The 25,668-nt window shown below is 37.5% G+C and overlaps 3 protein-coding genes across 4 annotated transcripts; 2 read left to right on the top strand and 1 right to left on the bottom strand.

Moving 5' to 3' along the window:
- Window positions 1–1,863: 1,863 nt before the first annotated feature.
- On the top strand, window positions 1,864–4,089 carry LOC111469425 (exocyst complex component EXO70H1-like). Its single transcript, XM_023114682.1, has one exon. The coding sequence runs from the start codon at window positions 2,026–2,028 to the stop codon at window positions 3,907–3,909; it is 1,884 nt and encodes a 627-aa protein (XP_022970450.1). The 5' UTR covers window positions 1,864–2,025; the 3' UTR covers window positions 3,910–4,089.
- Window positions 4,090–6,063: 1,974 nt separating this feature from the next.
- LOC111469444 (histone H2A) lies at window positions 6,064–7,348 on the bottom strand. Its single transcript, XM_023114707.1, has 2 exons — window positions 6,937–7,348; window positions 6,064–6,505 (listed from the first exon to the last, which is right to left on the bottom strand). The coding sequence occupies exons 1-2, from the start codon at window positions 7,144–7,146 to the stop codon at window positions 6,254–6,256; spliced, it is 462 nt and encodes a 153-aa protein (XP_022970475.1). The 5' UTR covers window positions 7,147–7,348; the 3' UTR covers window positions 6,064–6,253.
- Window positions 7,349–17,827: 10,479 nt separating this feature from the next.
- Window positions 17,828–19,486, top strand: LOC111469448 (40S ribosomal protein S15a-1-like). Of its 2 annotated transcripts, none has more exons than XM_023114711.1 (4): window positions 17,828–17,905; window positions 18,256–18,403; window positions 18,498–18,658; window positions 19,188–19,486. In XM_023114711.1, exons 2-4 carry the CDS (start codon window positions 18,271–18,273, stop codon window positions 19,284–19,286), a joined length of 393 nt encoding a protein of 130 aa, XP_022970479.1. In that variant the 5' UTR covers window positions 17,828–17,905; window positions 18,256–18,270; the 3' UTR covers window positions 19,287–19,486. The 2 variants fall into 2 exon arrangements, with proteins under 2 accessions (XP_022970479.1, XP_022970480.1); XM_023114712.1 differs by having other exon boundaries at window positions 17,840–17,905; window positions 18,252–18,403.
- The last annotated feature ends 6,182 nt before the right edge of the window (window positions 19,487–25,668 follow it).

The following is a 25,668-nucleotide window of genomic DNA, read 5'->3' as shown; positions in this document are numbered from 1 at the left end:
ATCCCTTCTTACGTTCTTCAATTTCTAGAACGGCCCCCATTTTTTTCTTCTTCTTCTTCTTTAATACCATAACTTTAAATAAGCAGACGTAATTGTCTCGTTTATAAGCATCTTAGTTCTTTCTCTTCTAACTTGATTTCATAACTTGAACGTGAGGATGAACGAGCTTATTCTCGGATTGAATTAGTCAAATTATCATCAACCAAATCGAATTTAACGAAATATTGTAGTTTTTATTTAGCTTTCAAAGAGTTTTCAAAATTAAAATTATTTGATTTTAACTCACTTCAAATGATGAATGATCTTGTCCACTTTTCAAATCTGTTTAAATAATCAACTAATCATTCAAATTTATTCAACGTTCATTTAATACGTGTCACAATTTAGATCAATTATTTAATATAGAAATATTTATTAACATCTACCGATAATTATGTTATTTGTCGTGAAATTACTTTTCCAAAGAATAATACAGAAGAACAAAAAGTAAGAAAAAATCGTATCTTTTAATTAAAAAGCATAAATGACGAAATTTACATCATAATTTACGTCATAATTTACATAAATTAATGTAATAGATGATGTGGAAATTAATTATATAAATAATTTAAATGGTATTTTTTTTTAATAAATCTAAAATTCTAAAAATAATTTAACCAATAAAGAAAGGAAAAAACAATGGGTATTTCTATTTTCTATTTATTTTCCTTTATTTGTCCTTTTCGACTTTTGTCTTGGTCACCATTTTTCTTAATAAAATAATATATTTTTTTTGCATGCCCACGTGTTGTATTAAATTTTATACTATTTTTAATAGAAAAATAAAATAATATATTAAAGAGTTTTGTATTTTACTAGATATGGATTTTTGTATTTTACTTGTATTTAAACACTATTATTATTTTAAAATTTTTAAATATAAATATTCTTTATTATTATTATTTTTGGGTTGGTAGATATTGGGTTTGTTGGATGAACGACTAATTTAGGGAATCATCATAAGTTTATAATCAATAAATACTCTCTCTATTGGCATGAGGCGTTTTGGGGAAGCCCAAAGTAAAGTCATAGGAGCTTATGCTCAAAGTGGACAATATCATATCGTCATAGAGAGTCGTGTTCATCTAATATGGTATCAGAGTCATGCCCTAAACTTAGTCATGTCAATAGAATTCTCAAATGTAGAACAACGGACTCTCTTCATTGGTATGAGACATTTCGGGGAAGCTCAAGAGTTTATGCTCAAAGTACTTCAATTACGTACATACGGGTTCTTGCAGAGTCTCCAAGAGTTTATTCAAGACGGGTTCTTGCAGGACCAAACACATCTTTAATTTTATATTTATCGTACTTCAATTACGTACATACATTTAAAATAATAATTTATATTTTCTTTTAAAATAGAGATACAAAATTTAAAAATTTATTCAAGGTATTTTAGAATTAAATTTAATGGGATGGTGAGTAAGTCAACAATAGATGTTTGACTTTAATACGTGATGCATTAATTTAATTCATTAAATACGAAATTAATGCGAATAACATTTTATTATTATTTACTTATTCCACGCGAATTAAAAAATAGAATTGGTCACCTTGAAGACAAAAAATCAATATATTAATTTCTTGCACCAACAATATTATGACCTTTTAATTAAAAAAATATTTAAAAAAACATGGATTAATTTAGTGGATTTAATAAATAAAAAAGTGGGTATGTTTTATCCATATGTCTCCGTTTTTGACCAAAACGAATCGTTTTGGTCAAATAGGACAAAAATCAGCAACGGTAGGCAAAGGACCCAAAAAGAAAATAATAAATAATAATAAAAAATAAAGACTGAGTTGACTCGTTCGAGTTGGGTCATAAATACAAGCAAACTCAGTCAAAAGGTCAAAAAAGCTTCAATCTTCGAACCTTCCCCGTTCCTCCCCTCATTTATTCTCTCTATAAATTCCCCTTCGGTTTCTCTTTGCCGCCATAGCCATTACCAAACTAGAGCTTTTTTCTTTTATCTCTTGAAGATGAGAAACCATTTCTTCAAGTCTTTAACGCCTTCGCATTCTCCTGCCAGAACCACGCCGTCTCATTCCCCTGCTAGAACCACGCCGTCGCACGGCCTCTGCGAGTCTCTAATGGAGGAGAATATTGAAGTTGCAGAAACCCTAATTACGAAATGGGACTCTGCTTCTTCGTCTTATGCCGATATCACTCCTCTGTTCCAAGACGACCGCTACGAGGCTAAACAGTACCTGAAGGCTGTCAAGGATTTGCAGACGGCGATGGATTATTTCGGCACCGAGCATACGAACTCTCACCATCTTGTTCGCGCTCAGCGTCTGATGCAGACCGCGATGAAGAGGTTGCAGAGGGAGTTCCACAGGATTTTGGCGGAGAATCGGACGCATCTGGATCCGGAATCCATTTCGAATCGGTCGTCTAGGAATTCGGTTCTCACTGGTAACTCTGATTTGGAGGATGATTCTGAGGACGATTTGCGATTTGCGAACGAGAATGTTTCCGAGGAGGAGCGGATGTCGAGATCGGCCATAGCGGATTTGAAATCGATTGCGGAAGGTATGATTTCTGCTGGTTATGGAAAAGAGTGTGTGAAGATTTATACTGTCAATCGGAAATCGATTGTTGAGGAAGGACTGTATAATCTTGGAGTTGCGAAGACGAGTTATCACCATGTTCATAGGATGGAGTGGGAGGTTTTGGAAGTGAAGATCAAGAACTGGTTGAATGCTGTTAAAATTGCTGTTAAAACTTTCTTCGAAGCGGAGAAATACCTCTGCGATCGAGTTTTTTGGAGTTCCGCTTCGATTAGAGAGTCTGTTTTCTCTGAAATTACCAAAGACAGCGCTCTAACACTGTTCGGCTTCCCGGAAATGGCGGTGAAATCGAAGAAATCTCCCGAGAAAATTTTCCTGATTCTCGATCTGTACGAAGCGATCTTCAATCTCTGGCCGGATATCGAATCAATGTTCGCCTGCGAATCCACGGCCTCCGTCCGATCTCTGATCGACCATTCGCTAACGAAAATCGCGGAAAGCATCCGCTCCATGCTCGTCGATTTCGAATCTCACATCCAGAAAGACTCCTCCAGAACGCCAGTACCAGGCGGCGGAGTTCATCCACTCACTCGCTACGTGATGAACTACATCGCATTCCTCAGCGACTACAGCGGAGTCCTCCCAGGAATAGTCGCGGATTGGCCGTTGATGCTTCACTCCACATTGCCGGAATCCTTCTTCGGCGGAAACGATTCGGAAGAAAATCCTCTCGCCTTACGCTTGGCCTGGTTGATTTTAGTTCTCCTCTCGAAGCTCGACAGCAAAGCGGAGGTGTACCACGACGCGCCTCTGTCCTACATCTTCCTGGCGAACAACCTCGAGTACATCGTCGTGAAGGTACGAACCTCAAATCTGAGATCCGTTCTAGGAGACGAGTGGATCGAGAGCCACGAAGCGAAGGTGAAGCAGTACGCATCAAGCTACATACGGATGGGATGGAGCAGAGTGTTCTTATCACTGCCGGAGAATCCGATGGGGGAGATCTCGCCGGAGAGAGCAAGAAAACACTTCCACGATTTCAATATCGCATTCGAAGAAGCCTACAAGCATCAAGCGTCGTGGATCGTGACGGATTCAAAGCTGCGTGAGCACATCAAGATCACGCTGGGGAAGAAACTCGGGACGCTCTACGGTGAGTTCTACATCAACTACCGGGCGCGATTGGAGAATCTTTACGGAAATGATTCGGAGGTGAGATTTGCGCCGGATGATTTGGGGAACTACTTGTCGGATTTGCTTCACGCAGATGGGAATTCGGGAGGGAGTGTTTCTTCAATGTCGTCATTATCGTCGTCGCCGTATCACTTTCATGGTGGTCGGCGAAGTGGATGAGGCGGCAGATAAGGACAAACTTAAGAAATGATGTGTGAGGATATAATCTTCGAGACGTGTATAAAGCAAATTTATTTTAATTTAATTTTTTTAAAAAATTATTTTGTATGGATTGGATATGAACGTAATGTAAATTCCGTTTAAATCTCAAACGCATGGGGACCACCAGATTAGTATGTAGTCTCTTGTATGTAGTAGCAGTCGCTTCTTGTTAAATCTTCTTCATCTTAATCTAAACTATCATATTGTGCTTAATCTTTTATTTTGTCATATTTTAAACTGAATAACGGTATGAAATTACCGAGCTACGTTTAGATTTTCTACATACAATTAGAGACGTTCACTATTTTTATCTCGGTAAAATTCTTTGTTTATTTTTGTGGGGTTGGAGGAAGCCAAATTTACTTTATTTGGATAGAAGGTTGATGATTGTATGCTCAAACTTCATGAATTGAAAGCTTTCTTTACTAGAAGATTGGAGAGGGTTGCCTAAGACTTATGCGTTATGTAACGACTCATGCTTAAAGATTTAGAATCTAGATTTTCCATATGTTTGCCCCAGCATTTTCGTGCGTCTCCAATGATATGGTCACATTACCTATTTCTTGCTTCTTAAGAGTGGAGAGTATCCTCACAAACAAATACAAGTCCTTCCAACACGTTTTGTCCTCACTCATATACATTTCAAAAAAACTATGTATAGAACGTCCGAATTAACTATGTATTAATTCTACATATACCACTATGAAATATATGTTAGATATTAAATCACATTCACTAATTAGGAAGTGAGAAATGAATTCTTAAGAAATGGTTCATCTATAGGCTTTGAAATTACTTACGATCAAACTAACCCTTAATAAATGAAATCAATCAAGAAAATAGGCTCCACCTAACCTCCATATGATCCCATCTAGTTTAATTTTTTTGAGAGTAATAATTGTTAGAATGTTTGACCTTTTGGTTGAGATCTATATCTTAATCGTTGAGCTACGTTCATGTTCATCACTGTGATGGAAAATTCAAAGTAGCCACAACTTCCCTCTCCGTGTGAGAAATTAAACCATTTGAATATTTTGAAAATGAATACTAAAAAACAAGTGGGGTTTGAGTAGGTGATATTCATTATATCACTCAATTATGTGTTTCCTAAAAGTCTTGTGTTTTAAGAGGTATTTTTCTACACTTCCATGTTCCTACCATATGTACATGTAATGCAAAGCTAACATTTTTTTTTTTATTTAAGTTTAAAAGTTCTCTATAATCATTAAAATCTATTGTTTGCAAATATTGTTTATTTTGACTTGTTATATATTATCATCAATCTCACGTTTTAAAATACGTTTGTTATGGAAATGTCTCAACACCTTTATAAATAATATTTTATTCCCCTAGACTTGTAAAAGACACAATGATGCAAAAAAAAAGAGGAATCTTAAGTGAATAAAAGGAGACTCAACACTAGCAAGTTCGAGAGAGATCAACATAAATCAAGGCTTACCAATATGAAGTTTCACAAACGTAGTGTGTTCAACATGTGGAGTTAAAATCAGTGGAGTTAGTTCAACACTCAAATGGTGTTCAATTGTGGACAGAGGACACATGATCGTGACTGGTTAGCACACAATTGATAACCAAAAGCAAAGTCATGAAAATTTATACTCAAAGTGGACAATATCATATTATTGTGAAAGTAAGTGATTTCTAATACAATATCAAAGTCATGCCCTTAGTCATGTCAATAAAATCTTCAAGTGTCTAACAATCAAATTGTAAGTTTCAAATGTGTAATCAAAAGTAACACAAGTGTCGAACAAACCTCAATTAAAGGGAAGCTATTCAAGAGCTCCATAGGCTTGAGAGGAAGTTCTATGGTGTACTTTGTTGAATAAGAGGATTGTTGAAAAATCAATGAAAGAGAAACCCACATTGGGTGAGATGATCATAGGTTTATATGTAAGGAATACATCTTCATCTTCATTGATACCATGACTTCTAGAGAAACTAAAGATAAAACTATAAAAACTTAGGCTCAAAATAGATAATATTATACTATGGTAAAGGCCCGTGTTTCCTAACCCAAAAAAAAAAAAAAAACGAAGTAACTTTCAGATAAGCCCATCAAAGATTAGCAAAATGAAGAAAAAGAATTGATGGCTAAACAATCATATAACCAGTACAAGGATTGATCATTAAGATGATGATGGGAGTGATACAGAGTGTTCAAATTGATCAGGTTTGAGCTTACATTAATAAACAACACAGAAGACGACTCTAAAAAGCCAACAAAGTACATACAAATGGGCAAAGAACAAGTCAAAGATTTTCAGATGAACAAAAAACCCTAAGCCTTTTTTGGGGATTTTGTAGCCTTAGAGGCCTTTGATGGAGATTTAGGTTCTTTAGTGGCTGCTTTTTCACTCTTCTTAGGCAACAGAACTGGGTTTATGTTTGGAAGAACACCACCATGTGCAATCGTTACGCCGGCTAGCAATTTCCCAAGCTCTTCATCGTTTCTTATGGCCAACAATACATGCCTAGGAATTATTCTGTTCTTCTTGTTGTCTCGGGCTGCATTTCCAGCCAATTCCAACACCTAATTTGCCCCCGTTCGTGATAGATTAGAGATCAAAAGCATAGGTTTCGATGTTTATTTGAAATCTAAGATCCATATACCCAAGGATTCAATCATATTCATGCTCACCAAATCCAATAAGGAAATCAAGTTGAATTCAACATTCCAATCAATAATTATGTTCCAAGCTACAGCAAACACATGTCAAAAGCAATAATTAGTCAACCGAAGCTAAAATTCACGAGATATTTCATTTCAAATTCATCAGTTCTTTGAATTTCCTAATCTTTTACTCAAATCAAATAGTTCATAATGATCTAGCAAAATTCAACGTAACAACAGCCAATCGATGAGTTAAGAATCTAGTTCCAGAATTAAATTCGAATCCCTAACCATCCACATCCAACAGAAAGAAACACAGATCTAGAAAGCAGAAGGAGTTCAGCAAGTACCTCGGCGGCGAGATACTCAAGAACGGCTGCCAAGTAGACCGGAGCTCCGGTACCGACACGTCGAGCATACCGGCCATTCTTCAAGTACCGACCAATTCTACCGACGGGGAACTGGAGACCGGCCTTAACGGAGCGGGAAACTGGCTTCTTCTTCGGACCGCCGCCCTTTCTTCCACCTGCTCCCTTCTTTAACTTAGCGCTAGAATCCATCGGAACTTGACCCTGGTCGCCGGATAATCAAAGGCAGTTGCAAAGATTACAGGAAAACAGATTTGGATCAGTGGATATGACGATAAGAAGCTCTGAAATTGAGGTAATGTCTTTATAGAGCGGTATGAAACAACGAGCATTTGGGGATGGAGACGAACTCAGAAATGGGTGCACGTTTGACCGTACGATACAGTTCAATCGACGGGTGTCGATAGACTGTAGAGCGATCCGCGTTATTCAAAATGGACCAATTAGAGGAGAGCATATTTTTTGTTTTTCAATTTTTTTAATGTTAAAAAATGTTGGTAATATGACTTAACCATCTCATTATTGACATAAATAAAAATTATAGTATTTCTTAAAATTAAATTAGGTTGAATCTACCTTTTAAATATTTTTATTTTATTTTATAATTATTTTTTTATTATTTATTCTCCATTACTTCTACAAATAATTTGTATTTTTTAAAATATATTTGTAAATTTTAATTAAATGTTTGAAAAAAATAAATAGATTTTTTTAAAACTTTATTTAAAAAATATATATTTTTTAATTAATTTAACTCAGATAGAATTAAAACAAGTTAGATTACATAGAGATAATTTAAACTTCCACTGTGTTTTCTTTGGCTCTAGATCACCTAATTTCAGTCTTAGCTCCTTGGAGCTTCTTTGGTTCTTCGTCCTTTCATTTAAACCATTAGAGTTCCCTTATGCCAATTTGTGTTTAACTAGTGCCCTGCGAGTAGCTACCTCGTCATGGCTATGAGACTACCTGGTGTCTTACCTAGGAAGTGAGCTGCAACCCCCTAGTCCCATAGTAATCCCCCTTTTTTCGGGGAGGGCTACCTCCCCCATTCCCATCTAGCTAAATGGTCCGTTACAATGTGGGTCTCCCATTTCCCATGCTACAACGACTTTAGAGCAGACAAGTCCTGATCAGGAACCCCCTGGTCTCCCATGAAGCTAAAACATCAATCGCACACAAGTAGTCTAAGAGGTAGTTCGTTTACCGTGGTAATTTCTTATGCTCTTAGGGGAGGGTTAGGTCTCCACTTAAGAACTTGTCACTCTAACCACAAAACCCTAGTTTTATCGTTAAACTGAATCATGAAAGCTAATAGAGTGTACCCATTATTACTAGCATTATCATACAACATTCATGCAACTATAAACAGACATGCTCAACGGGGTGATATAACCATCAAGCTCCCGGAGCGCAGATTTCACAAGTTCCCTTCCTCCTTTCAGCATGAATCAAACAAATACATATAAAGCAGAAGCTTAAAACATAATTGCAACACTCAGGTAATTCTCAAAATACTTCACATAATATATTTATATTCTTAACAAATAAATTACCTACATTCAAACATAGAAAGTTCCGTGTGGTGACTTACTTGGTAGATGCGTGCTCTTACGTTAGCGTTTCAACACAAATATCTTGTCCAAAAGTACTGATTTTTCCCTAATTAGATCCTATCTCATACAAAATAGAGTTAGGATTGGATTCGAGAGGAAAATAGGAGTCGAACGGGACAAAAACGGGCTTACACACGCTAGCCACGCGCTAGAACAAGCTCACTCACAGGTTCCACATGCGAGTGCCATGTGTGCACGCTTTCGCTGCAGCCATGAGTCATCGGTTCGGTTCAAGTGGACCGTGGGTCATTGCGGTTTGTCTCGTCGCACGGGTGTCGGATCAATTGAGGAACGCGAGTCGGGTGTCGCTGCCGCGGATGTATGTCACTGGAAGACTAGAACTGCGTCGCTCCAGACGGCGTTCGACGTGTGTCTGGTGGATATTAGTGCACGCGGACCTCTTGCCAGTTGACACGTGGCGCGTCGTCGCCTTCAATATCCTCCTAGCAAAAAAACGAGGTTTTCGATTAGTTTTTTGACGTTCTTCTCATTTTTCTATCTCTTGATTTTTAATACAAATCAAAATGACTTCTTCAACAAAGTTTTAGATCATACTACAACCTACGTGCTAATATTTTTTTCTTGATTTTTACTTAATCATACGATGAGTTATGAGTGTCAGAAGGAGGTATGTTAACATCCTTACCATTCTTGGAAAGATTATCATATCTCAACATTTCGTCTGATTTTCCTTACGAAATCAACCACGAATCTTCCTAGATGAAGGTAGAAAATTTTAGCACTCCACTAAACAAAGATCTTAGATTTGAAGAGGAACGTTCGAGATCTTACCGTGCAGATTTCTCTCGGATCTTGACAGAAAATGGAACCTCAACAACATGAGTCCTCCTTTTCTTCAAGAAGAAACTTCAGCGTGTAAGTCTTGGTCGAGAATGAACTTTGATGATTGTTCTTCGATGAGAAGCATTTGCTTTCCCCTCTCAAGTTTCTTTTCTCTCAACTTTCTTCCTCACACTTTTCTCTTTTGCGGGTGCTCTTTGGAAAATCCTCAAGACTCCTATAATGGGCTGAGGGGCAGAATACCCCTTTTGCCCCTCTGACTATGACCGACTTTTTTTTTTTTTTTTTTGCTTTAAAAACTCTCCCCTCCTTAGAAACTTTCGGCCCTGAAGATTGGTATCTCTTGGAAGAGTTTAGGATAGGCTCTCCTTACATCATCTTCCTGTTCCCAAGTCACCTTCTCGTCTTGATGGTTACCCCATGTGACTTTCACCAAGGGAATAACTTTGTTGCGCAGTCGCCTAAAAATTCTATTGGGTCTTTCCTTGTAGGACAGATCTTCTCGAAGAAGAAGAGTTTCGTGTTCAATCATGTGAGTAGGATCTATGGTATACTTTCGCAGCATAGACTCATGGAACACGGTGTGAACGGTGGCGAGGTTTGGTGGTAAAGCATCCTATAAGCCACGACCCCAACTTTCTCTAAAATCTCGAAAGGGCCTATAAACCTTGGGCTTAACTTTCCCTTCTTTCTAAACCTAATCACTGCCCTCTTAAGGACTACCTTCAGGAAAACATGGTCACCCACCTTAAACTCGAGGTCCTTCTACGTAAATCTGCATAGCTCTTCTGTCTGCTCTGTGTGGTGAGAATTCTTTGCTTAATTTTCTGCATCGCTTCATTGGTGACCTAAACCAACTCTGGTCCAAGTAGTTGCTTCGTGCCTACATCTTCCCAAAATACCAGTGTTCGACTCCTACGCTCATACAATGCCTCAAAAGGGGCCATTTGGATGGTCGTTTGATAACTGTTATTGTAAGCAAATTCTATCAGAGGTAGATGTTCGTCCCAACACCCAGTGAATTCCATGACACAGGCTCGCAACATATCTTTTAAGATTTGATTCAATCTTTCGGTCTGTTCGTCTGTCTAAGGATGAAATATTGTGCTAAACCTTAGCTGAGTTCCCAATGCTTTTTGGGGGCTTTGCCAAAACTGAGAGGTGAACTGGGTGTCCCGATCTGATACTATGGACACCGGTACCCCATGCAAGCGTACTATCTCTCTGATATACAGTTGAGTCCATCGATCCACACGATATGTGAATTTGCCTGAGATGAATTGAGCCATTTTGGTAAGTCTGTCAACAACTACCCAGATTACGTTGGAGCTCTGCTTGGTCTTGGGCAAACCCGACATAAAATTCATACAAACGACTTCCCATTTCCACTTACGGACTTTCAAGGGTTGTAGCAGTCCTGCTAAGCACTGTCTCGGGGCCTTCACCTGCTGATAGATCAAGCATCGACTTATGAAATCTACTATGTTCTTCTTCATCCCTGGCCACCAATAACATCCCTTAAGATCCTTATACATTTTTGTACATCTAGGGTGGAATGTGTAAGAAGTATCATGGGCTTTCGTCATAATATCCTTCAAGATTTTCTTGTCACGGGGAACACAGACAATTTTTCCACAATAGGCCATCGTGTGAAGAGATAGAGTACCCCGTTGGTCTTTCTGTCTGTGTTTGACTCCACACTTTCCTAAGGTGTTCATCAGACTTCTGGGCGTCAATAATTCGTTTTCGCAGGGTGGGTTGCATGGTCATTTGTGTTATCTGAGTAGTACCACCTCTAATTACAACGTCGATTCCAGCCCTCTTCATCTCATCATGTATTCTTTCCTGCTTGGTGATCATCGTGGAAGTATGAACAACCTTTCTGGTCAATGCGTCCGCTACAACATTGGCCTTGCCTGGATGGTACAGGATCTCAATGTCATAATCCTTTACTAGTTCCAACCATCTCCTTTGTCTCATATTAAGCTCCTTCTACATAAATAGGTACTTGAGGCTCTTGTGATCAGTGAATACTTGGATATTCTCTCCATACAGATAATGTCGCCATGTTTTCAGCGCGAACACTACTCTCCTAACTCAAGGTCATGAGTGGGATAGTTTCGTTCATATTCCTTCAATTGTCTAGAAGCGTAAGCTATTACCTTACCCTTTTGCATGAACACGCACCCTAGACCTTTTCTTGATGCGTCGTTATACACTACTAGATTCCCTGATCCATTTGAAACTGTGAGGACTGGTGCTGTCACCAACCTCTCCTTGAGTCCCTAGAAACTTTGTTCACAAGCTGATGTCCACACAAAGGGCTTCCCTTCTTGGTTAACTGTGTTAGCATCGAAGATATTTTGGAGAAATCTTGGACAAACCTTCTGTAATATCCAGCTAGTCCCAGAAAACTCTATACTTCAATGACTATAGTCGACCTTGGCCACTTCATCACTGCCACTATCTTAGTTGGGTCCATTCCTCTACTTGACACCACATGACCCAAAAACGCTACCTCAGATAGCCAAAACTTGCACTTGGAAAACTTAGCGTACAGTCGCTAGGTTCTCAGTACGATCAAAACTTTCCTCAAATACTCTTCGTGCTTTGCCTCTGACTTAGAGTACACCAGAATGTCGTCAATAAACACTATAACAAAAGTGTCTAAGAGTTCCTTAAACACTCTGTTTATTAGTTCTATGAAGATAGTTGGTGCATTGGTAAGACTAAAGGACATGACGAGAAACTCGTAATGTCCATAACGACTTCTGAAGGCCATTTTGGGTAAATATTATTCTCTTATTCTCAATTGATGATACACTGACCACAAGTCAATTTTGGAGAATACCGTTGCTCCATGTAATTGATCAAATAAGTCGTCGATTCTCGGGAGGGGGCACGTATTCTCTATGGTGGCCTTGTTCAGCTCTCTATAGTCTATACACAGGTGTAGGGATCCATCATTCTTCTTGACAAACAGAACAGAGGCTCCCCAAGGACTGGGTCGTATGAAACCCTTATCCAATAGCTCTTGTAACCGTTCCTTCAATTCCCCGAGTTCTGCAGGTGTCATTTTGTAGGGTGCCTTGGAGATCGGCACAGTTCCTGGTTCTAGGTCGATCCCGGAGTCAACTTCCCTAACTAGGGGCAAACTTGGCAAATCCTCTATTAGAGCGCGATTATCGCCTAGCCAATCCATACCCAAAATGACATCAAAGTTCTGCATACTTAACACTATTAAAGCAGCTTCTGTGACACGTTCCAACACTGTTACACTACCTCCCTTAACTTTATGAGTAGCCATTAATAGCTCGTGAGCAGGGGTGGACACTGATAGGATGATCTCTAAGGGTTCTTTTTTCTAGGTGAGCTAACTTAAACAAATTTTTAAGACACAAACGACTGTGTAGAACCCGAATCAAATAATACAAAAGCCAAATGACCAAAGACGGGTAGTGTACCTATAACAACTGCGTCAGCTTGCCTGCCTGTGGTTGCATGGGCTACAACTCGCCCCTGCTGCTGTTGGCGACCCCGACCCCTTTGATTCTTTATTGCAGGTCGGTTAGTATTATGATCTATCCTATGATGACAGTTTGCTACAAAGTGTCATGTTTGACCACAACTGTAGCATACATCTGTTACTTGTCGACATTCCCTCAAGTGAGGGCGCTGACACTAAGGACATGGGTCCTTGTTCTGTATTGGGGCTCTCCCTCGATTAGTAATGCCTCCACGGGGCGGTCTGCCAGTTCTGGAAAAGTTCCGGTTTATCTGTTTCTCCTGAACTACAATGTGGGATTTTTAGGCTAACCCTGACTGTAATTTGTCAATACGAGGCATATCAATGAGGGTCGTCATTTTGAGGGCTTCTGTATAATCTGTAAATGCCTGAGATTCTACATAACCTCTAACGAGACTCCACAGTCAGAGTCCTCGAGTCTCTGATCCCTTGCAATGTTGTCTGTTGCATTGTCGCCTGGTAAGCCACTAGTGTCTGCATCATCTAAGTCATCTGAATCTAATTTTCCATAGAGGTTAACATAAATGCCTGTAGCACATCCGTAGTGAGATCAGTTGTTGGCTGGCTAGGTGAAACCTCTATATCATTGGTGGGCACCAGTGGGACCGCCTCGGGAAAAAGGGTGGTAGAGTCTGCGTCAAGGTAAGTCTTGGGTTGTCGCTCTCCTTTGACTCATTCCTGATCCTTGGTGCCCGTGGTATAGGACTCTCAAACCATTGGGGCATTTCATCAACCTCCTTTTAAGGTTCAGGTTTAGGTTGTTCCACCTCAGGTGATGGAACATTAGTGTCCTGAGCGACTCTTCTTCTTCCCCTTCTAGGTCTAGGCTCGAGATAGAGTTCACGTCTCTTTGATACCATTAGCTACCACAATAGAAAAATTGCAGTTACAATTCATTCAAAGGACATCCTCTAGTAAATGTGCAACTGTAACACAACAAACAGTCATGATAAATTCCCTACACAACAACTTAGCTCTTGACTTCGCAATTCAAATCCGTGAGATTATCTGGTCGCGAGCGGCACGAAATTGATGGGCATTCACAGGGGATTCAACTGTCTTACCTAAGTGTCTACAGAACCTATGTCCTGGTGCTCTGATACCAAATTTGTCACGACCCAATATTTAACATCAAGTCGTGACTTACAATGACTATGACGTGTAGTGTGTATGCAAGAAATTAAAAAAAAAAAAAAAAAACATGATATGAACCAAAAGACATCAATCATACAATATACTTCAATGAAGATGTGAAGAAAAGGTTGTCAAAATTATCAAAAGATGTTTCAATTCATGCCACATTGAAGAAGAATGAAGTTTGATTGTTATAAATTTTGGGTGGGTTACAATTTAGAGTTATTGTATTTCATTTATGTATTTTAAGACTTATTTACTATAGGTTACAATTACATAATGGTTAATTATGGCCATTAGGTATGAATGTTACAACTCTTAGAATGACTTTAGTAGTTTCATTTAAGGGTATATAAAGCCATGTATGTTGTATGTGTAAGGGACTTGAAAAATATAGTAAAAAGAAGCATTTGTGCTCTTCTTTAGCCAATGACTAAGTTTCTTTGCAATTCTATGTAGTTTAGGTTGCATGTAGAATCATTCAAGCTCGACATGATCAATCTTGCTTGTGGAGTGATTCGAATCTCATGGAAGTGTTCTTGCCTTGAGATATTTGATCAAGAAGAATTATTCAAGCTAGACATGATCGATCTTGCTTGTGGAGTGATTCGAATCTCAAACAATGTTCTTGCCTTGAGATATTCGATCAACAAGGTAATCCGAATCTTACTCCCCTTGTAGTGGTTCCTTTTCTTATCAAAACATCATTTCAAAAAAACTCAATCATTTATTTCGTAGGAAGAACGTTTCATTACGAAAAGAACATAGGTGACTATTTTTAGACAGTAAAAAACCATGAAGAACAAAGCGTACTAAAAGGTAAGACTGGACTAATGCCCCTGGACACGCTTCCTCTGTGACAATCCACGTCCCTCAATGCGCCCTCTCTTGACCCAACGCCTCACGTATCTGAAAAAAAAAAAAAAGATATAACAAGGATGAGTATAAAAATTATACTCAATAAGCCACCTACTTGCTCTTATTGCATCCTAATCTTAGTAAACTTCCACGGTGTTTTCTTTGGCTCTAGATCGTCTAGTTCCGGTCTTAGCTCCTCGGGGCTTCTTTGGTTATTCGTCCTTTCATATAAACCATAAGAGTTCCCTTATGCCAACCTATGTTTGACTGGTGCCCTACTAGTAGCTACCTCAGCATGGCTATGAGACTACCTGGTGTTTTACCTAGGAAGTGAGCTGCAACCCCCTAGGCCCATGGTAATCCCCCATTGTTCAGGGAGGGCTACCTCCCCCATTACCATCCAGCTAAATGGTCCGTTACAACGTGGGTCTCCCACTTCCTATGCTAAAATGGCTTTATAGCAGACGAGTCCTGATCAGGAACCCCCTGGTCTCCCACGAAGCTATAACACAAATCGCACACAAGTAACCTAAGGGTACTCTAGGGGTAGTTCGTTTACCGTGCTGATTTCTTATACTCCTAGGGGAGAGTTAGGTCTTCACTTAAGAACTTGTCACTCTAAACACAAAACCCTAGTTTTATCGTTAAACTGAATCATGAAAGTTAACAGAGTATACCCATTATAACTAGCATCATCATATAACATTCATGCAACTATAAACAGACATGCTCAGCGGGGTGATATAACCATCAAGCTCCCGGAGCACAGATTTCACAAGTTCCCTTCCTCCTTTCAGCATGAATCAAACATATACATATAAAGCAGAAGCTTAAAACATAATTGCAACACTCATAATTCTCAAAATACTTCACATAATACATCCATATTCTTAACATACAAATTACCTACCCTCAAACATGGAAAGCTACCATCTAAGGTAATTAAACTAGCAAACATGCATGACCAAGCGAATCCTAAAGTATTTCTTCAGTTCTGTGTGGTGACTTACTTGGTGGACGAGTGCTCTTACGTTAGCGTTTCAACACAAATATCGTGTCCAAAAGTATAGATTTTTCTCCAATTAGATCCTATTTCATATAAAATAGAGTTAAGATTGGATTCGAGAGGAAAATAGGGAAAACAGGAGTCGAACGGGACGAAAATGGGCTTCCACGCGCTTCCACGCACCGGAACAAGCTCACTCGCAGGTTCCATGCACAAGTGCCACGTGCGCACGCTTTTGCTGCAACCGCGGGTCGTCGGTTTTGTTCGGGTGGACTGAGGGTCGTTGTGATTTGTCTCGTTGCACGGGTGCTGGATCGGCTGAGGAATGCGGGTCAGGTGTGGCTGGAAGACTTGAACTACGTCGCTCCAGACGACATTCATTGCGTGTCTGGTGGCTATCGACACCCGCGGAACTCTTGCTAGTTGACACGTGGCACACCATCGCCTTCTCTCTCCTCCTAGCAGAAAAAACAAGGTTTCCGATTAGTTTTTCGACATTCTCCTCATTTTTCTATCTCTCGATTTTTAATCCAAATTGAAATGACTTCTTCAACAAAGTTTTAGATCATATTACAACCTACGTGCCAATATGTTTTTCTTGATTTTTACTTAATCATACGACGAGTTATGAACGTTGGAAGAAGGTCCATTAACATCCTTACCATTCTTGAGATCTCAATGTTTCGTCCGATTTTCGTCACAAAATTAGCGGCGGATCTTCCCTAGATGAAGGAAGCAAACTTTAGCACTTCTTTCCTAAACGAAGATATCAAATCTGAAGAGGAACGTTCGAGATCTTACCTTACGGATTTCTCTCGAATCTTGATGGAAAATGGAACCTCAACAACATGAGTCCTCCTTTTCTTCAAGAAGAAACTTCAGGGTGTAAGTTTTGGTCGAGAAAGAACTTCGATGATGGTTCTCCAACGAGAAGTCCGACAGTTTGCTTTCTTCTCTCAAGTTTATTTTCTCTCAACTTTCTTCCTCACACTTTTCTCTTTTGCCGGTGCTATGTGGAAAATTCTCAAGACCCGTGTATCTATAATGGGCTAAGGGGCAGAATACCCCTTTTGCCCCTCTAACTTTGACCAACTTTTTTTTTTTTGTTTTTTTAGCATTACATTAATATTGTGGTCAACGAGAGAAAACGAAAACGACTTCTAGAAAGGTGTGCACAATATTCAACTACCTTCTATAAATTACCAAATGTGTTAAGTAGTGTAGTCGGGTATGTCATGATTATTTGTTGTAACAAGTCTCCCACGATGTCAGGTGATGAATTTCAACAGGACCATAACGATCGTGGTACAACAACAACTCGAACAGACCAGTGATGTTAAACTCAATTTGCGATCAAGGTAGAGATTGATGTTGTAGTTGACGAAAGAAAACAACTTTAAGAAAGGTGCACACAACGTTCAACTACCTTCTGTAAATTACTAAAGGTGTTGACCTCAACGTAAGTAGTGTGATATATCGTAATTTGTTGCAACAAGTCACCCACTAAGACAACTGCGATCGACAAATACCTCTCTAATGCATTGTCTTTAAGCTAACCCTAAATCATCATTGATCGGATCTAACCCTCGACCTACGACCAATAAACCCAAAAAAAAATCTCCAGCCCTAATTCGACAAGTCCAACCAACTCAAAAATTAACGGTGTTTTTATATTAAATGAATGAAAATTTCAAAATTGAATGAGAATACAGTCCAACCATTTAAAAAAATTTCCAAACCTTTAATTTTATCAATTTAAATTTTTATAAAAGTTAAAAAATGTCATTAAATTATTTATTTATTTTTGAAATAGAATAATTACAAACGCATCTTATTGGAAAAAAGCCCAGCCCAAGAAAGAAGGCCCAATTTGTACGCAGGGCTCCTTTAGGCCCAAGTGAGAGAGCGAGGGTTTTCGTCTTCAGGATTTATAAACTTCTTTAGCCTCAAACCCTAGCGCCTTTTCTTTCTTCTCATAGTTGAAGCTGACGGACGCCTCCTTCTGCGATTCAGGTACACCTCCTCCATCTCTTCGTCTCCTTTCAGATCAACCAGTACTGTATGAATATGTTTCCGTACTTCTTTTTTTTGGATTGATTAAGCTGTTGAATGATCTTCGCAATCACTAGTTGGTCGATGGGGATTCCATTTGATTGTTGAATGATTTCAAATGAAATGGTGTTTACATTTTAGTGGAGTGGGAGTGAGTTCTTACTGGAATTTTAGTATATTTTTTAGCAACCGACTGTTAGTGGATTGGAGTTTTTCGATCTTTTGTGGTAAATTGTATGAAATTCTTTACGATAGTTGTTGATTTCGTCTGGTTTTGTCTATCTTTTTCTCTTGCCGGAAACTCCATGAAGCTTTAATTTTGAAGGATGGTCAGAATTAGTGTTTTGAACGATGCTCTTAAGAGCATGTACAATGCAGAGAAGAGGGGGAAACGACAGGTTATGATCAGGCCGTCCTCCAAAGTGATCATAAAGTTTCTGATGGTTATGCAGAAGCATGGTTCGTTTGTTTTCTTCACCTCTATGGTTTGACTTCAGTTTAAACAGTTTCTCTGGAGGTTATCTAATTTTATCTTTTTTGCTTTAATATTTAGGATATATTGGTGAATTTGAGTATGTCGATGATCATAGATCTGGGAAAATTGTTGTTGAACTGAACGGCAGGCTGAACAAATGTGGGGTTATTAGTCCTCGTTTTGATGTGGGTGTTAAGGAAATTGAAGGCTGGACTGCTAGGCTGCTCCCATCCAGACAGGTTTGTGTTCGATCCCTGTTACTTTTGTTAAATGTGATCTTCAAGTACGTCATTCGAAATTTACCAGTATTCAAGTTCAGTAATTTGGTTGATGCCAATGACCGAAATTGAGTATCTGTTTCCCTTCCTTTCCTGATAGGATTGGAAATCCATTCTCCTCAGGTTTCTTAAATAGTGTCAAAATCAGTGCTTTGAATCATTGCTAGTGAACCCGTACTTGTTCTAAAGAAGTTGAGGCATTTCAAATTCTTTGTCAACACGTACAAAGTCAAGGGACCCTGAAACCTGCTTCTTAGCTATAACGTTTCAGAGTCATGTAGAACAGACACTAACATTCAGAACATGAGGCCTTCATTTTCTTAGATGCTAAATCAGCTATTTGTGTTCTAATACATGAATAGAGTCGTAGAGCTTTTTAATTTATCTTCTATTTTCACATGTGGGTAGTGATTGTATAGAGATTTGTTGAGTAACGTGGCCTTCATCAAAAACATGTTAATGAACTGTTTGATGAAACTGAAATCTGCAGTTTGGATTCATCGTGCTGACAACATCTGCGGGAATTATGGATCATGAAGAAGCTAGAAGGAAGAATGTTGGAGGTAAAGTTCTTGGTTTCTTCTACTGAACATGGCTTTGAGTATCCATTGTGGAGTTTTGACATAGCTTTCAAAAAGTACTCTACATTTTGTCGGTAAAGAATGATGTTATTCTGTAATGATTAGATTTTGGTCGTCTCTTAAGTTAATTCCAAGAGAATTTTTATTGTTTTGGTTAAGACATTTTGGTTTTTAGTTATATTGGAAGAGAACTAGTGGTTTTTTATTCCTTTTGAGTTTCTTGCTTATGGTACCCACTACTACTCCAACTTTGATATCTCTCACTCGAGTTTGAAGTTCAATGATAGATCTCTTTGAGACCAATTTTCCTTATAAAACGAGAAATTACACTTTTTTCTCTGATTTTAAGGTTTGGGTTTCTTTTCAAGTTTGATTTTGATTTTCTTTCTATTATTTCTTTTGTCTTCTTTCTCAGACCTTCAACACCCTCCCATGGCTGCCATCGGCGGAGACAATCTTTCCCCTTTACCCTTTTTCTTTCCTCGTCTTCTTCCCCCTTTTCTTTTTTCCTTTTGTTCCCTCATTTTTTCAAAAGGAAAAAAAAAAATTATATTAGAGTTTTTTTTTTTAATAAAATTTATGAATTTTGAAAATGTTGTTCAAAGATTAATTTGTAATTCGTTCAAACTTATTTTTGTGCTACTTTATTCTTTAGAAACTAATGAATGAAGATTTGTATAGTTTTTATTAGTTAAAATTAGTGAAATTTGAATGGAGAGTAGAAACTGCATTACTTATTCAAGTTTGGGGTTAAATTTGATGAAATTGCAAGTTTAGGTTTGATATTGATACAATTTAACAAGTCTATGATAATGAACTTAAGGCTGTTATTAAAATATTTTGGTTTAGATGTTTATAAATACAATGATAACACCATAAAATTAACATAGTAGAAACAAAAAATTCGTACCAAAGTTTAGGAACAACGCAATTGTCAAGTCTTGCATAAAAGTTAATAACTTAAATTCAGAAATCTAGTTATGATTTGATTCCATCATCTTCTCATCATTCGTGATGGGCCATACCTCGTGTTTGATGGCCGATAGCCAAGTAATATGTAATGATTGTTGCACACATGGGCCATAGTTTGAGTATTTAAAAATATTTGGTAAATTGCGTTTACTTTCAAAATGCTTAATAAGTAATTCCATGTCAAGTAACCCAGGTGAAATGCAATCACGTCCAACCGAATGCTTAATAAGTAACTCCATGTCAAGTAACCCAGGTGAAATGTAATCATGTCCAACCGAATGCTTAATAAGTAACCCCATGTTAAGTAACCCAGGTGAAATGCAATCACATCCAACCGAATGCTTAATAAGTAACCCCATGTTAAGTAACCCAGGTGAAATGCAATCACGTCCAACCTCCAACCGAATGCTTAATAAGTAACCCCATGTTAAGTAACCCAGGTGAAATGCAATCACGTCCAACCGAATGCTTAATAAGTAACCCCATGTTAAGTAACCCAGGTGAAATGCAATCACGTCCAACCGAATGCTTAATAAGTAACCCCATGTTAAGTAACCCAGGTGAAATGCAATCACGTCCAACCGAATGCTTGATAAGTAACCCCATGTTAAGTACCTCAGGTGAAATACAATCACGTCCAACCGAATTTACTTTACATGACATAATCTCCTTATGAGACGTACATACATGTGTATGGTATATCTTTCATTTTTATCATATATGACTCATTAAGTGTCTTATAGGGCATAACGTGATTGATGTGGGATTGCACAATCCACTACCCTAGGGGTCCAGTGTCCTAGCTGACACACTAATTGGAATCAGGCTCGATGCTATTTGTAATAGCCCAAGTCCATTGTTAGTAGATATTGTCCTGTATTACCATTAACTTCATGGTTTTACAACGCATCTAGAGAGAGGTTTCTACATCCTTATAAGAAATATTTTGTTCCCTCTCCAACTAAAGTGATATCTCATAACATCAGCATTATAGAAAGTTCATAAATATAAAATACTATAAGAAATAACACTTAGGGAAGCCACATAGTATGTGTTATTCATACACTATACTAAACATCTTCCAACCTATTTCGAAGACATTTCAACAATAAGCTCATTTACCTTGTTAGCTTAAGAATAATCTAAAATGATAGAACGGGGTCCAAAATGTCAATACAAAGTCGTTTAAGTCGAGTTGGAGCAGAAGGAAGTCAGCGTGTTACACTAGTTGTGGCTTAAGAGAGTGACCTATGGTTGTGTGCTCATGAGTTGATCGCATGGGTAGTCCGAGCGATGTGGTTTAGTTTCGAGCTTGCGATTTGGATGGTGAGTTTTCAAGCTCGAGGCCTATATTCGAGAATGATTTCTGACCTAGTTTCTTCTCCAATTTAATTTCTCATACAAAATCATCCTTCTTAAAAAAAAAAAAAAAAAAAAATCAATTTGAGTATAACTCAGTGAATAAGTAAAAAGTTACCATCCTAAATAGATGGTTTGATCCCCATATTACAAGAGTTAAACTTATAACGTCAACGATATGAATAATACTTTAAACCAAACGAACAAGAATTGTTTCATACTTTTATAATAACCCTAGAAGTCAGATCATAAACTAGGTTAAGTTCAATAGAAAATAACCAAAAAGGTAGATGAGTAAGCATAGGTAAAAGTCATTTTGAAAAAATTTAGTACACAAATCTAAGATTATTAATAACGAAGCTTCCTAGATGTATCATTATTCGACAATAAAAAGTCCCTTTCGTAGGCATTTCAAATTAGAAAAAGCTACAAAGAAACATTATAAACGCAGTTCCAGTATCTCTCGATATTGTAATCAAACAATTCCAACAAATAGAGATTCAACTCAATGAAGAATCTTGAACATATAAATAGTTTATAAGATAAATAACAAAATGCAGAAAGTCATCTAGGAAGAAGAAAAACAAAATACCAAATCTCGGACAAAAGTAGCTTTTCTTGTACACGTTGACTTCATTATTTTGTCGTCTAATTCATACAGTTTTCTAATATGCCAAAGAGTAGTCGTTGCCCAAAATGATGCACGTGGCTGCACCATCGTTGTGTAACGATCAGAACCCACGTTCTCGTTTCTTCATATCGTAGCTACTAATCTCCTCAAAGAAGAACGTTCGAGAAGCCATCGAGAACTCGAGCTCGGGCCGAGGAAAAGGCGTCAAGGGGGAAGCCATGGATGGATTTTGAAAGCTCCCAAGAGGAAAGAGGAGGGTAGGATGTTGGGAAGAAATGGGAGGTGGTGGGGGGTTGGTTTATGATGTTGTGGGAGAAGAGGATCTTCTAAGCATATGCTTCAAGCAATAACTAGTTGGTCCATTTTCTTTCCACTTTATACTAACTTTTTTGTTTATTTAATTATTAATCACATGCATTTATGTGCCTAAAGTTGTAAACCTTAACATTAAATAATTCAATAAACCCCAATTTTAAAATTAATTACCCATTAAATAAATTTTCATAAATTAATGAATAATTATTTAGAATTATTTTGAGGTCTAGCTAACATTTGGTCGAGGTATATATCTTGAGCTATACTTAGTTGACACTTTGATCTAGGGGTGTACTTTCACCCTGACAACCTAGACCAACCCAACCCGAACTATAAGGGTTGGGTTGGATTCATTTTTCTGAAATCGAATTGACTCTGTTCCTTTTCGGGTTCATGGGATAAAACCCTCTGATTGACCCGAGCCGAATAACAATATAACCCAAGTTGAAATATATATTTTTTTTTAATTTCACGATTTATCCTTATATTTTTTTGTAACCAATTCTCAACAAAAGTTATATTTTAGTTGTTGACAATGTCGAACTACATTAATATGTTACTATTTTCAATCCCGGTTGTTTTGATTGTTTTTTTCAATTTTTTTTTGTTGTAAATAATTATGGATTGATTTGTGAACTTTTAATTATCTTTTATCTAAGATTGTATCGGAATAATTATAAATTGTGGATAAATAAATAAATATATATATATATATATTTTAACAATCGGACAACCCAACCCAAACCCAACCTGAAAATAGAGGGTTGGGTTGGGTTACGAATCCAACCAACCCGAACTTTTGGGTTGGGTCAAAAAATCCGTCAACCCAACTCAATCCAGACACACCCTACTTTAATCCTATGTACACAAAAACATAGGAAATAATAGTCATACAACTAAAACAACTGATAAATTCAATTGATCCAACCTAATTTGTACGGTTTAGGTTGAGTTATGAACTAATCGATTGAGTTCAAATAAATGAAAATTTTATAGACTGGATTGGTTCATGTGTTCCCAAACTAGATTAGGTTAAACAGAGATCATTCAAATTTATTGTTAATTTAATTTTTATTTTGCGAAAAAATTATATAAACATATATTTTTATATTTACTGTCATAATTATTTTTTTTAATATCTCTTAAATTAATTAAATGTTTGAAAATAAATAAATATATATTTTACAAACTAGTATTTTACTTTACTAACAAAATTGTAAACAACCCGAACAACCTAAACCAAACAATTAAAAAAATTAAAATTATTTTGATTGAAAAATTTACAACCCGAACAGTGGGGTTAGGTTTAAAAAAATTTCAACTTGGGTTAAATTAATCTCGGAACATCGTTAAAGTGGGGTGAAGATTCAAACTCTAATATTCCGATAAAGAATACAATACGATACCTTTCATACTATGTTAGTGACTTCAGAATTGCTTGAGTTGGATTAATTGTTTGAAGCATGAGTGGCGCAATGCCCGGTAGCCGTTGTAAGCATTGTTAATTATTATGTTTGCTTAGTATGTTATGATGTGCTCTTATGATGATAAATGTCATGTCATGGATTATCATGTTTACTCATTATGTTATTGATAAATATAACCTATTATGAAAGTAAAGTACCTTACAGTATTTTTATCTTATGTAATGATATGAAATGATTATGTAATGTATGAAAAGAACGAAGATAAATATTGCACCACAAATTTGTCATGAATCTAAACTATAGGGACCTCATGCATATTGTGTGTTTACATGCATTGGGGATACTTTTCCGTTATGATCGGTCCAAACATGTATCTTACGACATTTATGTTCGTTATGATGTTACGATATGATATATGTACACCATGATACTATGCACGTTCCCTCCCTTTCTTCCGTGGTATACCAATAGTGTGAGTGTATGTTGGCTGAAAACTAAGTCTAGGAGTATGTATACGAGCTCATCTAGAGATTCATGTGCGTAGATCGTGTTGTAAATTGTCATAAGTTTTGATTTGATTTGGTTATTTGAATTAGATTTGATTTGGTTATTTGAATTAGATTTGATTTGGTTATTTGAATTAGATTTAGTCACACCAGGGTTTAGTTATATATCGGGATTTGATATCAGAATTTGGTATCGGAATTTGGGAGAGCTTTCGGAGTCACATTGTATTTGTTGAGTGACATGTGTTCTGAGTCTTTGTAGTGTGATAGTGAGATATTCACTTGTAATGCTTTGGTTTATTAGTGATTGGTCCGTGGATGTAGGGGAACTTCTCTCCGAACCACGTAAATATCTTAGTGCCTCTTTGTGTAAAATCGTTCATTGGTGTTGTGAGTACCTTTGTTCCGCTTTTGGCGCACAACAAGTGGTATCAGAGCCAAGTTGTGGTATTTTGGGGTATTGTGAAAGCTTGGGCCTCATCGACCATTAGACGTGCTCACAATCGTGTTTATTCTCTTGAAAATCAATTTTCAAGAATTGGGTTTTTGAGTTTCATTCAGATTAATTATTGCAAATGGCAGAACCATCACGACGTGGATCGAGAGTGTGGAGTTCCAATCTCGAAGTAGAAAAATTTGATGGAACCAATAATTTTGGTGTTTGGCGAGGCGAAGTTAGCGATTTATTGGTCATGCAAGACCTCGATGTCTCTCTCCAAGAGGAAATGCCTGAAGACATGACAGAAGCAGAATGGACGAAATTAAATCGGCAAGCCTGTGGAATTATTCGATCCTGTCTTGGCAAGGATCAGAAATATCCATTTATGAAGGTTACCATGGCGAAAGAATTATGGGACAAGCTTGAAGCGAAATATATGAAGAAGAGTGTGGAAAATAAACTCTATTTGAAGAAGAAACTCTTCCGTTTTGATTACAAGGAAGGCATCTCAATGGCTGAGCATTTGGATGATTTTAACAAAATCATCACTGATTTGCTCAATCTTGATGTTAAGATTGATGACGAGGACAAGGCGTTGTTGTTATTAAACTTCTTGCCGGAATCCTACGAGTTTGTAGTAACGACCCTACTACATGGAATCACTAATATTGATTTTGAAGATGTTTCAAATGCTTTAATAAACAATGAGATGCGAAAGAAGGAAAAGGAGACGTATCAAAG

Source organism: Cucurbita maxima, unplaced genomic scaffold (assembly GCF_002738345.1).
Source record: "Cucurbita maxima cultivar Rimu unplaced genomic scaffold, Cmax_1.0 Cma_Scf00040, whole genome shotgun sequence".
Taxonomy (NCBI): Eukaryota; Viridiplantae; Streptophyta; class Magnoliopsida; order Cucurbitales; family Cucurbitaceae; genus Cucurbita; species Cucurbita maxima.
Note: the sequence above shows the minus strand (reverse complement) of the source record. Positions and strands in the feature narration are given on the sequence as shown.

Bases quoted from the DNA above. Each gene is read 5' to 3' on its own strand.
- LOC111469425 (XM_023114682.1), top strand. From the start codon at position 2,026: ATGAGAAACCATTTCTTCAAGTCTTTAACGCCTTCGCATTCTCCTGCC.
- LOC111469444 (XM_023114707.1), bottom strand. From the start codon at position 7,146: ATGGATTCTAGCGCTAAGTTAAAGAAGGGAGCAGGTGGAAGAAAGGGC. The intron at 6,506-6,936 runs GTACTTGCTGAA...GGGGCAAATTAG, and splicing joins TTGAGTATCTCGCCGCCGAG to GTGTTGGAATTGGCTGGAAA.
- LOC111469448 (XM_023114711.1), top strand. From the start codon at position 18,271: ATGGTCAGAATTAGTGTTTTGAACGATGCTCTTAAGAGCATGTACAAT. The intron at 18,404-18,497 runs GTTCGTTTGTTT...TTTAATATTTAG, and splicing joins GATGGTTATGCAGAAGCATG to GATATATTGGTGAATTTGAG. The intron at 18,659-19,187 runs GTTTGTGTTCGA...TGAAATCTGCAG, and splicing joins GGCTGCTCCCATCCAGACAG to TTTGGATTCATCGTGCTGAC.